The 16,079-nt window shown below is 40.4% G+C and overlaps 1 protein-coding gene across 1 annotated transcript; it reads left to right on the top strand.

Annotated features, from left to right (window-relative positions):
- Positions 1–10,043: 10,043 nt before the first annotated feature.
- On the top strand, positions 10,044–11,177 carry LOC139125933 (uncharacterized). The gene has a single exon (XM_070692010.1). The coding sequence runs from the start codon at positions 10,044–10,046 to the stop codon at positions 11,175–11,177; it is 1,134 nt and encodes a 377-aa protein (XP_070548111.1).
- The last annotated feature ends 4,902 nt before the right edge of the window (positions 11,178–16,079 follow it).

Genomic DNA, 16,079 nt, shown 5'->3' with positions numbered 1-16,079 from the left:
AATTCTCATTTCACTCCTTTTCTTCGTGTTAACGCACGTTTCAAGGTGAATTCTAATTCTAGGCATGTTCAAGATCATGTTAACTCTCTGGTTGGTTTTTTTACGTGACTGTGCTTACAGGTATGTGTATTTGAATACTTTGGTATTGACAGTAATGGACTTTTCATAATCTCAGATTTGGAGACAAACCCTCAAGTTTAAAAATGGATGTGTTTTCCCAGTGACGTAGCGGTGACCTTTCAACTTGTAAACACAAACTGAGAGATTATGGACGGCATGCATCCGCCCCCCACGAACAATCACAGATCCCAGGACTGAACTGTTTTTTCCCCAAGTTAGAGTTTGATTTCAGTTATGTTAGACTGGCAATGTCCATAGGACGAATGATGGTCATCGATATCACACGATGAATTACTCAGTTTGTTTTTATAAGTTGAGAGGTCACCGCTACGTAACTGTAGTGACGTTCTGCATAGAGCCTCGACCAACAGTTGTAAACAAGCAAAATGGTGGGTTCTAGGTAGTCATGTGGGTTAAAGCTAGAAAAAAGGTGATATTTCAGTGAATTTTAAGCAGATTTCTGGTCCTGGTAAGTCCCTAATAACCAAGTTGTCGATGAGTATTGGCAATTTGTAATTTGGATGGAAACTTTTCGAAATATCGCCAAAGTTGCGACAAGGGTGCTGTCCGGCGTAACGTGGACGCTATTCTACGCATTTTCCATAGCTGTGTGTGGCGGGGTTAAAATGATAAAAGTCAAAACCAGCCCATAAAAGGTAGGAATCCCGTCTCAAAACACCACAGCTATGGACCCACAGCTAGAACCAGACCTGCTATGAACACCGTACCATTAGGTCATTGACATGACACCAAACTTAAGAGCACGTGGTAACCTTGATGCCCTTGAGGATTCATAGGGTACAAGACTTACCCCTGCCGAGTTTTTGAAGGCATTCCAGTCGTGTTATCAGAAATCGTAACCATATTCTCTGTATTTGCAGGAGTTGGAGATTCTCTTACAACGAGCAATACGACAAGGAAGTGTCAATGAGTATGAGGCTGATAACCTTCGCCTGAAACAGTTCGCCGATCGATTGCTGTAAAGTGAAAGCCATTTTTCACAAGTGCAACTCGACACGAAGCTCAAGCACTCGCTATTGCAGATGGTGAAGAAGCAGGAAGCACATCCTAGAAGACAACGCTAGAAAATAGCTAATGAGGGGCCAACGCCGAGTACCACTACAAATTACACTGCTACCTGTGATAGTTTTGAAGGACAGACCACATCAGCACCAAGGGTACAGCAATCATTGGATAAGTCGGATATACAGCAAGTAGTGCAGCAGGTAATGGACCAGATAATGAAGGGAAATGACAACCAGCCACCCAAAAAGCCAGCCTCGCGAAATAACTGGTAAAGCCAACCAGTCAGCAACGACCCCAGCAGCAAAATAGCAGGAGGTGAGATCAGAACCAGTACAAGGCATTAACACCAACTTCCACTCCGACACCAGAGACATCCACATTGACGGCAGAATCATTGAGTTCCAACCCAGCTGGATTGGATATGTTTAAGAATCGTAACGTTTGCTTTAATTGTGCCTCCTGGATTGTGCCTTGGACGAACATACGGAGAGAAATGCCTCAGAAAGGAAAACCGAGACCTAAAGCTGGTCAAGCAGAACTTTGCACGAGAATTTTTATTTTCAATTACCAAAGTACTTACACCCAGAATGTGTAAGCTTCTGAGGGGTGTTTGTTATTCTGGTCATCAATGTAAGTCATGTGATTAGTTCTGCTGTGTGTTGCTGAGTGAGATGACATGTATGAAATTTTATTGATGGCGTCTTCGCCCACAATGCTTTACAATGTTTTACTGATTTCCACTGCTTGAAAACAGTACTTTTGTATGGATGCACTGTTAAGAATTATTATACGTTTTTACTACCAAGAAAAATTCCAAGACAACCTGGTTGACCCTTTTTATATAACTGTGCTTGCAGGTATGTCTATTTGAATACTTTTCTATTGACAGCAATGAACATTAAAAGTATCAGATTTGGAGACAAACCTTCACTGCATGAAATCAGCCGTTTACACTTCCGGTTTAGCAACGGTTTATCACCGGTTCGTCACCGGTTCAGTGGCTGATCCGACTTGACCGGAAGAGAACCGTCGGTTGTTTACCTTGCGATACGTTACTTAACCGTCAGCTTATCCGCTTCATAGGCCAACGTATACGACATGGCTTAAATGTCCCTGAACCGCCATGGTTAAGCTAAGCTTATACATCGGATAGGGCCACGTCGGTAACGTTGAATCAAATACTCGTAACCCGTTTACAACATCAAAATTATGTTGAAACTTTGTATTTGTAAAAGCGAAGTACTTGCTAGCATAACGTCACTTACTAATCGTGTAACATGCTAAGGTATCGGTATCTGCGCGTGTGATTTTTGCGATTTACAGGACATAGTTGTACCATTACCTCCATGATTGCAATATCAAAGAGAGTGGAAGCGAGAACTGACTTCTACTGTGTATTGCACTAATACTGTAAGTTAATGCAGGCCTACGATTCGTGTACCCTCAGTCAAAGAAACGGCTAATGGGGTGACACACACGTGCTTCAGAAATTACAACATCCAATTACAGTGGGTGGAGGGACTGTGATTTAATGTTTGTCAGTCAGGGAGTCTGTTAAAGAAATCGGACAATGCATGCCGAACGTCGGCTTCGACTATTAGGCATTGAGCTCGGTCCTGTACAGAGCGCTCAATCTCGAGAAAAAGCTCTACTTATTTATATGACCGCAATTGCAGTGGGCTTAGTCCTTCAGACTTACAGTCTGTATCATCTAAATGTAACATTTCAAAGTAAGATATTGATAATGATCTAGTGGCGACAGGAACAATGTGGAAAGCAAAAGGAATGGAGCGCGGCCCTGTACGGAGCGCTCAATCTCGAGAAAAAGCTTTACTTTTTTATATGACCACAATTGCAGTCGGCTTAGTCCTTTAGACTGGCAGTCTGTATCATCTAAATATAACGTTTCAAAGTAAGATATCGATAATGATCTAGTGGCGACAGGAACAATTTGAAAAAGCAAAATAGCAATAACTTTTCATGCAAGTAACGCCGCCAGGAAGTGTCCGGCCAAAAACCCTTTCAACCCATGGTTATTGAGGGTTACCAGCTTATATGCATTTATGCAAGAATTTACCATGACGCGTTCAGCTTTGATGCAAAGGGGCGAGTAAAATGTTGTCACTCTTGAAAGTGATTATTTACTTTGATGACAAAACAAGACAGGTATCAGTGACAAGCGTAATATATGGCCACATGGTTCGTTGTCCGCATGTGCAGCATCATCAGCTTGATAGGTGGAACGTGATATGTGTGTCTGATAAGACTTAGTTCACAATCGCCGAGGCGTACAAAACACAAAACTTTCCGATCACACCAAAGATCCAATTAAAATGCTGGGAAAAAGCCAGGTACGCAACAAATGTGCCTGCAATGTGTCGGAGTTATAGACTGATCCGCAGCACAAAATCACACGGACCAAACTGACGCAGAATTTCTCTCATTACTAAAACTCTCCATATAAAAATACATTGATTACACAACAAACAACATGAAGGATGAGCACAACACACCTTTAAACCGAAGCTATCCGATAGTTTCGTATCGCAGGCACATTTCTTTTAATTTCGCCAAATGTCAAGTTTTCGATTTTATCCCGTACTTCACAACGATTGTAAAAATGTTGTTCAGTGTTTTGTAAAAAAACCGCGGACATTAGGACATTTAGAAATCCTGCCGGTTTTCAGACTACTGATTGTTCATCGGGGTTGACGTCATTAGTGTGAAATCAATGTGATAACGATTGAAAACCTGAGTTTACGGTTCTCTTTTTGGAGGAGGTGGTGGCCCTGAAAAGAGCCGTTTGGTCAGATTTTGATGGTTTACTCGGTTTCTTCCAAGAAAACATCGGAAGTCGACAATGCAAACATATTTGCCATCGGAACTGCCGATTCTTTATTTTTACGTCTTTTGAAGTCACATAGTGAGTACATGTGATCAATAGTGAGTATCATACTGAGTATTTTGGCAGGTTGGTGCCATCATGACAACTATATCCCAAAACGACATAGCCATCCATTCGCTTCGGCTGCTGGACTCGTTTCCTTCGATTCGCCAAAAGAAAACGTCGTCGACCAGCGCATGTGACCGCACGATGCAAGTAAATGTGAGAAACGGAGTAAAATTCAATAAAAATCTATTGCATACACAATTCAGGGGTGAGCGAATCCACTTGTCCACGGTTACCGTGACTAGTCCGAGCTCACTAAATAGCATTTTTCACCTTATTGTAGTATTTAGTGTTGTGCCGTCTCAGTACGCCTTTCCCGGACGCCTTTGCAGTATGCAAATACAAAAGACCTTTCAAAGATCAAAATAGAAACGATATGGCTGTGAAATTCGTAGCAGTGTCACCAATGAAATTCATCGTTATTTTACTCATGACTTATGAAATAATCCGTGTTGAGCGAGAAAACGAACGTCGATCGCAATAAAGACGTCCAGTTGAAGGCCTGGACATATCTGCTATGGTGAATACATAGGCCATGAGTGGATTTTACATCAACATGATTCTTCTTTTATCGAACGGGGCCGTATTTTAAATATACTGCAAAATGCACTGTGTTATGTTTTACTCGCGGATCCGTCAAATGAACGCCAAATTCTCTCCTTACTAGTGCTGTCCATATTAAAACACATTGATTGCACAAAAACAAGATAAAAGCGACACACCAAACCGAAACACGACATTCGTTTAAATTCTCTATATGGCAAATTTTCAACTTTTTTCTGTAATTCACAACGCTTTGTAATTTTTTTTGTTCAGTCTTTTGTAAAAAAGGGGATTTTTGCGAATATACGTTTCAGATTTATTGACTATTCATTAAAGTTTGGGCTGACTTTATGCTTGGGAAAACAATGTGAAAAGTATGAACGTGTGCATTTACGGTAGTTTTCTTTTTGGAGGAGGTGATTGCCATGTAATGGCCATTTACTCGGTTTCAGAGAACACGTAGGAAGTGAACCATGTAGACATATTTGCAATCGGAATGCCGAATCTTTATTTTCGGTGTTTTGGTAGTCCTATAGGATGTAGCTGTATTTTGCAAGGGTTGGTGCCATTATGAATTCTATATCCGAAAGCGAAATAGCCATTCAGTCGCCGAGATATAGTCTTCAACTGCAGGATTTGCAATTGTTTTTTCGATTTGCCGATTCTTGCTTCTTCAAGGCACGTGTGACGACGTGATTATGGCGTGAGCGATGACAAGATCGTGTTGAGTATTGCAACAGTGGCGACGTCATGACTCAAGTAATGAAAAAAAACCCGCCAAATTTCTTTGCTCAAACTCCGTGGCTTTCCAACGAACCGGACCTAGCCCGACAACGCACGAAAACAACGTTTTCAACACCAGCTTTTTTCTGTGATTACCCAGCCTTGCCATACAAGGAACGTTACTCTTCGGCGTTGTTTGGCAATGGTCGGTCACCCATTGGTACAGGGTATTATTCATACTTGGATAGACACGATTCAAACGATTCACAAAAGCTGAAACAGGCCAAACCGCGGTCAAATTTAATAAGTAGCCATAACTTTAAATATAACTTGTGGGCAGCTAATCATAAGCCTGCCGCACCGGATAGTGTTGTCAGTTCTATTCACGCTGGCTTTGCTCCACGTCGTCTATTTTGCATCGGTCGATCTATCATTCACATTTTGGAAAAGGCATTGTGACTGTGTCAATCGCTCAAATAGAGCAAGCTTTGAAATTGTGAACACTGACTGCACAATTAAAATACGATCATGGAGGTAACTGCGCGATACGATATTACATTGTTCAGTACAAAAGACACTGACGTGCGGATAAAGAAACAAGGACGGACGTGAAAACTTGAGTAACTGTGATTTTTTAGGCTATCGGATATGTTGTCGAGTTGATTGATCAAATATCGGCAAATGAAAACGGTATCAGGCTCGATACGCTACAAACCCTTTTGAGAGAACACTACATACGAACTGCCGGAATCAGTCGGATGGCTTCGTATCCTAACTAACCTAAAACAGGCAAAACATTTACACTGTAAAGAAGTACCGGGTCGTTTGTAAACACATATTACCACAAGACAAAATCAATACATTTACGAATCTCTGGTTAGTTTCCCAGTCTCCCCATCAAGGAAAGGAACTGGCGAGTGGACAAAAGAGAGTATGGATCTGGAACTAGCGTTTGTTTATCAGCTAATCCAAATTAGCGAGGACCAGTTAGCAACTCCATAAAGTTCTTTTTCCGGCAACAGAGGGAAAGCGTACTTGATAGTCCGACATCATAAGCTAACCAGCCATCACACAAATTTATTTAAGTACATAAACGGCCAGGTAGACAGTTCATTTTTGGGGTACCTCACTTTTTCATGAAATTTGAAACAACTGTGACATTAGCCGTCTTCGCGATGCGATTTTCACCTCGTAGAAATTTGGGTGGGAATCATAACTGCCAAGGGCACAAAAGTTGTTTTAAACCTGTTCGTGCCTAACCTAATTGACTGATATCTGGACCAGACCTCAGTGGATTAGCTTTGTAAGACATTATAGTCCTAGATTTGTTTTTCATTGATTTCATATACATTTCATCAAAACTAGGCAATGATATGCCTAGAATATTCCTAGCTGCTTCGATGACATTATTTATCTGATTTTCATCAGAGGAGGCAATGTACCACCCCAGCAGGAATACAATGACAAATGAGAGACTCGGTCATTGATCTGTAAAACATACTACAAAAGGTCCCTGATACTTCAAATGTATGCAACTAAAATTACGGAGGAAAATCATTTTTGTTGACATTTACGATTTGACATATTAATGTGTCCGATCATCACAAGAAACCAGGTTTGTAAGAAGGTTCCCAAGATATTATAACTGTTTATCCTTTCAACCTCCCTACACTTGATTTTTAACGGAGGTGGACTCATTTTAGTTTTTTTCCTGAAATCAATTTTCATTTTTTTCTTTGCATTCAGAAACTACAATCACACCATGTACCAATCTGCTTACTTCAGTCTTGCTTATAAATTGTGTCTTGATATGCTGTAATGAGGCCAGCTAAAGCCTTATCATCAGCAAATTTGTAAAGCTTATACTGTCCTCATGCTAAGAGTACACTCAGATGTAAAAATGGTAAATAATTACTGTTATATAACCGAACGTTGAGGCGAACCGTCATTTGTCAATAGCTCATACGATCGTATCGAATGTACCTTAACAAACTGTGGTCTCCTAATAAAAAAATTGCAACCCAACCGACTAACTGCCTGTTGACTGACATATTTTTCAATTTTCTGATTAACAAGTTTGGTGATATAGTTCGAACAGACGCATTTGAAGTGTCAAGATGTTGTGTGAGGGTATGCAGAAGACAAAGAACTGCACTTTCCGTATTCCTGTGTTGGCGGTAAGCAATTTGTAGTAGGTCTTGATACGGTAATATTTGAGAAACCAAATATTGCAGAAGGATTCGTGCCAGGCATTTCATTGGGATTGACGTTAGTGCAACAGGTCGGTAGTTATAATGTTTCTCTATGAATCAAAAGCACGGGTACACATGTCAGTCAAAGTCGTGACAGAAAGATGTGCCGGCGTCTTGTAAAACAACCAAGAAGTGATGTAAGGTGCTTCTTGTTTAATAAGAAAATACTCAACTTTTCTTGGTTTAACATTTAAGTGAGGACAACCAAGCCTAAAAGGTTGTAACATCTCTGCAACTCACTCTCGCCGGCTTTTACGTAAAAAAATACGCTGAACCTCTGAAATCTGTATCATTGCTCCGTCATTTTAGATACGTCCATTCGTAACAAAAATGAACGATTTAGGCGTCTACAAACTGGCATGTTCTTTCTGATATTAGCATCTTGTTGCACGGATTTTGCAATTATACAAACGCTTTTCCAAAATTTAATTGACATTACAATATGCGTAAAACAAAGCCAGTGTTAAAGTTACTTTTCTGAAGTTGGTTTCGCGAGAATGCTGACTGAGAATACTTACATGAAAATGGTCGCCATAGTTTTCTGTTAAAATATGTTTTCCAACACGGCGTTTCTTACGATCGGTGATTCAATTGTTTCATAATTTTATGGACATAGATGCACTACAGGTTTTCATTTTTACATACCTTTCACAAAAGTAATATTTCTTTTCAAGGGCGACACGCTTCGTCCATCGATTAGTCGATCGCGAACTTTCACAGGTATCTTGTAACTTGATTTTTAACTGTATGCCCATATTCAATATGTTTTAATTTGTGATGTAGGGCATAGAAATACTTGATGACGATTTGTCGGGACCTCAAACTAATCCTCTAATAGGTGCCCTTCCTTTGAAGCACTCATTTTTTACCTCCATGTACATATTAAAGATGTCTCTTGTAAAATGTTGTGATTGTCCTCTCTATTTAATATCGGTGGCGTTATTCTCCAATTTACTTCGACGATTTCAAATTTGAATTGTACATTGTGATAGAATCATATAGCGTTCAACAGTAATATTGGGTCCCGTACACACTGAGTACGCTGGATTTTTAACCCCCAATTTGGCAATAAAGTGAATAAGTTTGTGACGCACATTTACAAATTTCAGCCTTGAGACAGGAAAGTGAACATCTGCGTGGTCTGGCAAACCATAGACAGTAGAGGGGGACAAACGAAACTGGCCATGAAATGGCTATGACTTCGATGGCCGCTGAAATCTTTCTTAATCACTTGTCACATGATTGTCGAAGACAAATAACAGTTTATTTGAACTTATGTAGTAAAATGATAATGCGGATCCTAGACGCGATACATTCAGCCAATTAGACACTTCGATGACTTTCTACCAATCACAGTGGACTATTGCTCCCGCCAAAATGTTTCTCCTTTGGTTTTCTATCGCGTTCGTTGCAAGCACATTTACTTTGCTACATTTCTAGTCTTGTGCAGTTATTTCCCTCGCACCGTCTGTGCAGCAATAAACCTAGCGAGTTCATTGCAAATGCACGATTGTTGTTGCTTCTTTACCAAGGCAGACTTTGCAACCTTGATCATAAAACCCCATCCCCACATTTTTTGGTGCCGAGACCAGGATAAAGATGTCTGACGAGGAGCAGCAACCAACTCAAGCCGACCAACTGGCTGCGAAATTAGCCAAGTTGAAACTCAAGCGTAGGGGACAACGTGCCCAATTGAAAAAAAAAAAACTGTTCAAACCGTGCGAAAAACCTCAAATCAACTTTCGCTTCAGCTGCAAACAAGACTGAAGCACTCAGGCAACTCACAGCATTGAACACTCAACTGACGCAGAAATACGAATCTCTTGCAAAGAATTGAATAAGATATCTTAGATAATACTGACGAGGCGAGCTACGATGCCACGAGCGAAGAATCCGGCGACTACATGTCCGAAATATTCGAGAGAAATGATCAGATCACTGCTTTCATCAGAAACAACAAACCAAACAATGCGAATGGTTCATCAGCGAACACTGCCAACGCTACTCAAGACGCGTCGAAGAGAACAGTCGCACTACCGAAACTACAGCTGAAAACATTTTCTGGAAAACGTACTCTAATGGGTGAGTTTCTATGACACTTTCAGATCGTCCGTCCACAACGATAGCAGCCTCGAGAACATTCAAAAGTTCACATACTTACGCAGCGTTTTAACTGACGAAGCTGCCCGTACGATTAGTGGTCTCGCCCTGACGAACTCTAACTACGATCATGCTTTAGAACTACTCATCGAACGCTACGGACAAAACCATTTGATCATCGATGCGCACATGACTGCACTGTGCCAGATTCCCCAACCTACGAGTGACATTAAAAGTCTGAGAATCTTTTACGACACCTTGGAAGTCACATTCGCGGTTTAAAATCCCTTGGTAAAGAAGAAAACGCCTACGGAGAACTTCTCGTTCCGATGATTCGAGACAAACTGCCTAACAACATTCGGAAACAAATCGCTAGAGATCATGGAAACAAAGCTTGGACTTTACCAGAGTTACGCAAAGCCATTTTACGGGAAATCGACGCCATTCAAGCCGGAGTACCCCTCGATGAACTATCAGTTCTGAATAGTTCAACGCAACCCTGTATCACCGCTGCCTTTCATACAAACGTCGACTCTACTCGCTCGCCTATGCCACCGAGAATCGAAACATGTGTTTACTGCAACGGAAATCACTACACAAGTCATTGTCAAGTCATCACCGACACGATAGGTCGCTTGGACATTGTCAAACGTGATCGTCTATGTTACAATTGTCTTGGAAGACATCGCGTCAGCAACTGCAAATCTCGCTTTACTTGCAAGATTTGTCAACGCAAACACCACTCACCCCTACACGTGACCGAATCATGCGAATCGACTACAGAGCCTGAGAAAAGTGATACTTGTGAAGTTCAAGTGACATTAGCGAAGACAGACATAACACAGGAGCTGTCTTCACTCAACCCACCGGTTCTCCTGAAAACTGCCGTCATTCCCATGACAACGAGAGATGGGAACTCTATCAATGCTACCGTGCTGTTCGACGAAGGGTCCAACAGAACATTCGTAACTCAACGATTTGCTGATAAACTCAATGTGAAGCCAAACACCTCTGTAAACGTGCACCTGTCGACATTTGGAAATTACTCCAAACAGATTCGCGCTATGAACAGTGCAACATTGTCTCTGCATGAACTTGACGGAAATATCACAGCTCTCGACGCATTGATTATTCCAGAGATCTCCTCAAACCTGCCCAACTACATCTCTACCGAACTGCACAACACTACCCATCTACGTGGATTGCACTTTGCCCACCCAGTTTCTAACGCCAAGTCAATCGAAGTTGACGTACTTATCGCAGCTGATCAATATTGGAACTTTGTCGGAGACCACATCGTGCGCGGAGTAGGTCCAACTGCAGTATTGTCCAAATTCGGTTATTTATTGTCTGGTCCTATTGAAAGTGGCAGGAAATCTGACTTCGACATCACTACTCAACATGTGAACTCTGAAGCACATAATGTCGAACACCCCATCGAAATCAACTGGGACTTACAGTAGTATAATAAGGTGGTCAACTGTGATAAATTTTGTTTTTATCTAACTACAGGGAATTCCCCCTTACGCGTTTGCCTATTGTGCATGCGTGGAAGAGGGAATTCCCCACTGAGTCAGATATAGTACAGAATGGGTAATCCCCTCTTACGCGTTTGCCTATTGTGCATGCGTGGAAGAGGGAATTCCCCACTGAGTCAGATATAGGTCATTCAGCGCTAGCTATGACTCACTGGGTAATCCCCTAACAGAACAGCATTCTATTATCGGATGGAAGGGAGATCATTTGTTAGATAGATTCTGACTGTGATGTAAGTAAATACATATTGGAATGAATTCTACTCTTCCGAAGGCAACAGGGGAACCGAGCCCGTTAGGCGATTCTCGTCTTCTGAATGTAAGTATGAAATTCATCAATATCTTCTGGTCACCTGCCCTTTACACTATGTTTCTCATTTTTTTCCTACGGAGCAATATTAACACTTATGTTCCCCTACCCTACCGGAACGGGAACGCTGTTGCGCAATACCACCCCAGCGAAAGTGCCGGTGGTCTAACATGGACTACCATGTTAGTTCATGGTCATATGACCATGGTCAACCTTGGTAGTTCTGATAACCTTGGTAGTTCATGGTCGACCATTTTTGTTAAATGGCACAAATTACCATGGTTGTCCATGGTCACAACCATGGTCAACCACGGTAAACCAAGGTAGTTAACCACGGTTAACCATGGTTGACCATGAGCATCAAACATGGTTGACCATGTCATAAACCTTGGTCAACCATGATCACCGTCCAATGGTATATGATGGTTTTTGAATCAAAACCATGGGTTGAAAATTGTCAGAACGGAAAAAAATCTTGGTATAACCTCACCAAAACTCTGCAAAACACCAGTGATCCCTGACTGGTGTCATTATAACTTGACAGACTTGCTTAAGGATCAGCAAACTTAGCCTCCATTATAGTGTCCACTGCAATAACAGCCAAGCCCTTCAGATTCTATCAAATGTCATCCTCCAACATCTTCTGAGTGTTTCCCTGAATGTTTGATGAGCAAAATAGTCCAAACTTTCTCCAAAAATCGATGTTAAAAACACAGCTACTTTTCCAGTTGTTCACTGAACAGACAATCCGTTTGAAGTGAATTTTGAAGATGGCTGCTTCAAATGAGCCAATCAAATGCATTGCTTTATGACATGTGACATCATGGTAAAGGGTCAAAGGTCCAATGACAATGGACCTATGACCTTGCCTATGTTGATATCATGTTTCGAGGCAAACATTGAGTGAGACTGAGATAGTCTTAACTTCCTGCCATTGCAGCAGTGCTTTCATGCCCTCCATGTCAATAATTCCAAGAAATTCAGCTCGATATTTGTCCACAGTCTTCTGACATGAACAAGAATACAGCAAATTGGTCTAAGCTTCCCAGGCAACGACATTAATTCTCTCTAACAACTGTGAATGATGTCAAGAGACTCAACTATGTAAATATAGGAGTGTATATACATACAGCCTATTATCAATATGATCATCAAGAAAATTGGGCATCAAAATTAAACTACCATGAGTCATCAAATATCATGGTCAACCATAATTGACCATCGGTAACCACGGTCATAAATACAATCAGTCATCAAATACCATGGTCAACCATGGTAGCTGATATCCATAAACAGGTCGGCCATGATAGACCGTGGTTAACTGTGGTAGACCATAGTATTGGAATGCCTACTGTGGTATCATATCATGGCCAACCATGGTAGTTCATGGTCAAACATCAAAACCATCAAATACCTTGTTGACCATGGTATACCACAGTTGACATTTCGCCGGGGCCCTATCGGAACCGTAACCGTAGGGTTTCCAGCAGGGGCTTTCCAGTAGGGAGATTCCATTCCGATAGGCTTTGAGTGTTGCTTAGCAGCCTGTGATGTCATGACAGAGGTCTGTCATTCTACAGTTTTCATGAAAATTTTCTACAGAATCCCTACGGTACGGTTCCGGTAGTATTTTTTCTGAACTAGGAGTTCCTATCGGTACGAACTTTCTCACGTGATAGATAAAATTTTAGAAATTTCCTCTGAACTTAAAATATGACGGGAGACCATTACTTCAAATAATATGAGACGTTTTAGATAAATGGTACTGATATCTTAAGTGTAAGTAGTTGTATCTTTTTAAGAAATGAAATGTTGCCCGAACTACTTTGTTCCTGTGTATGAGTAAAAATATCTAAATCTTTTTGATCTTTATCAATAGTTATGAAAATAGTGCAAGGTGTTCTTGAATCTGTTTTTAAAGCAATATTTCCAAATAATCATCAAACTCGTCTCCTGTACCTAATTTTATACATTTGATAACAACTGTACCATGCTCAATTATTTTTCATATTATCAGTCATCTGTTGATTGGCTGTCTGTAAAGTTAATTCAGCTGTCTCCTTCCCCCACAATTTTCAGACCCAGTTTCTTTAAAATTGTGTCCCAAAATAATCTTACTGGAACCCTGCTAGCTGTATATGAACAATAATTCTCCCCATTATTTATCCACCTTCGCAGTGTATTATCTGTCTTCATTATTGTATTAAGAGGACTAATTTTAAGGTGAACCGGTATACCGAGTAGTGTAATGTATGGGTTATTAGGCTTAAGATAAAGGTGAAAATCGGACAATTTATATTTGTTAACATTACTATCAAAATAAATCACATTTGGAGTTCCAGGCAGTTCAGCAAATCCATCTGCAATTTCACTATCCAATATATCTAAGATGTTACACGGTACATTATAAGGCATGAATTTCTGACTATCCCCATCCCATGTCAGAGCAAAAGGAGTAGGATCATTTGAAGCCTTTGTGGCGTCAATTACGGTTTCATCGACGTCTTTCAATTCGGAAAATTCTACAGAATGTATGTGTTTCTGTGCTGTTGCTGGCGATAAAACGAATTGTTTTTCACAGTCTTTGTAACAAAGGATATAATCCTTATTATGATTACCAGCTATCTTAGTATTATTGTTAACTTTAACATCACTCAGATCTTCGAGCTCGAGATTTTGTACGTGAATTGCACCTAGACCGAAGTTACTTGGACCAGACATAATTTACTCCGTAGGGTCCTATATACAGTGAAAAATAAATAATACCTTGTAATAACAAGGAAAAACAGGAGAAATATAAACATTATTACGTACAATATAAATATACAATCATGGCTTCAGCTATAGGAATGACAGTTCTTGGTGCTGTATTAAATGCAACAGCATTCACAGGAGGAAATATTATTGGACAAAAGCTTTCCGGGAATGGTGAGGCTCTTATTGAAGAGAAAATTAGACATGATAAAGCATTAGCAAAAATTTAAACATTATCGTGCCATTTGGTCAGAAAAAAGATTACTCCAGGCTGATTGGGAAAGAGAAAATCAGGCTAAAGATATTCATGCTGTGGCTGAATTAAGAGATACAGATGCAGAAATCCTTGAAGAAGCAGCGGCGCAAGCCAACTCTGCGTCAGCTCGTTCCGAAGGCGAAGCAGCGCAATTCTCAGATTATCAGCCCAGTCCTGAGCAAAGAAATATGAAATGATTTATATTGCTGGGATTGGTCGTAGGATGGTTTACGTTCCGATAGGGTTACACCGGTAGGGCTTCGTTCGCTACAGCAATTCAATACAAAAGCTAGTTGGTCAGTTATTGAAATTAACTACGTTTCCATCCTGATCTGTTATCCAAACACGCATTGAACTCATCCAATCTGAACCCTTTCTCAATGGCATGGGAATTGAGCCCCCGTTTTTTTAAGTCATAGGTGACCTTTTCACTTATTTGTTTTGTATCCCAGATGGGAAGTATTTGTAAACAGTCCGATACTTTCCCCTCTATGTATTTGCCAGAGCCAAATGAAACATAGTTTCCAGTAACATCAACGACATCTGAATGAACTATGTATTTAGTAACTGTTAAGAAATCTGCTGTCTTCGGACTCATAGTACTTTTTTCCACGGGGTTGTCCAACATTTTTATCTGAAAAGCTGACGAGGTTAGCGAAGTTACCTGTAGCATTAAAAATACTTTAACATCTTTAGCCAAAGTTAGAAGAACGCGGTTTGTCGGAAGATGTTTTTCAAATTTGATTTTCGGCTGCAACCCGATTTCTTTATTGAGTGTATCAATATTGTAGTTACCTGGACGTATTGATTTAGTCTTCTTCGGTTGCCCATTTTCTTGATATTTTATTATAGTATTTGTCCTCGATATGTTATACAATGAATTAAAGAGTGAACACTGTAAAAGTCTTATCTTCGTAAACTGTGATATGTCAATGCAAGGGTCAAAATTAACAGTAACCGGTTTGCCTGTTTTACTTTCAATCCAAATGATCATACTTACTGTATATACATTACAAAGTATAAGGTTCTGCAGGAATAATATTTTTCTGTTCAAGGAGATCTTTGGTCGCAACCGCGGCAGCAGTCGCTCCACCTAATTTTACCCACCGAGTCAAATTTGGTCGACTTGGATCGCCGATATCTATTTTCAGAAATTTGCTGGAGATCATTAGATATCCCATCGTAAGTCCAGCGATTACAATACCATCGTACATTGTGTTTACAACTGTTTTAGTATCCATGATTGCTGATAAGTATATAAAATAGAAAAATAAAATAATTACGGAATTCGTTCCGAAGGTCCTTACGGAGTTGGAGAACAGCTATGTATATTTTTAACAGGTTTAACATTAGTCATAATAAATAAAATTATGTATTAGTCCATCTCATACAATGTAGAGGGACCTTGACTTAGTTTCGTTCTGGAGGGGGCCGCTACCGTTCCGGGCTCTGTTTTTGTCGCTTTCTGAAGCGGCTCATCTTTCCGATCTGGACTCGGTCGCTTAAGGGG

The sequence above is a fragment of the Ptychodera flava genome (genome assembly GCF_041260155.1).
Source record: "Ptychodera flava strain L36383 chromosome 3 unlocalized genomic scaffold, AS_Pfla_20210202 Scaffold_26__1_contigs__length_13983176_pilon, whole genome shotgun sequence".
Lineage (NCBI taxonomy): Eukaryota > Metazoa > Hemichordata > Enteropneusta > Ptychoderidae > Ptychodera > Ptychodera flava.
Note: the sequence above shows the minus strand (reverse complement) of the source record. Positions and strands in the feature narration are given on the sequence as shown.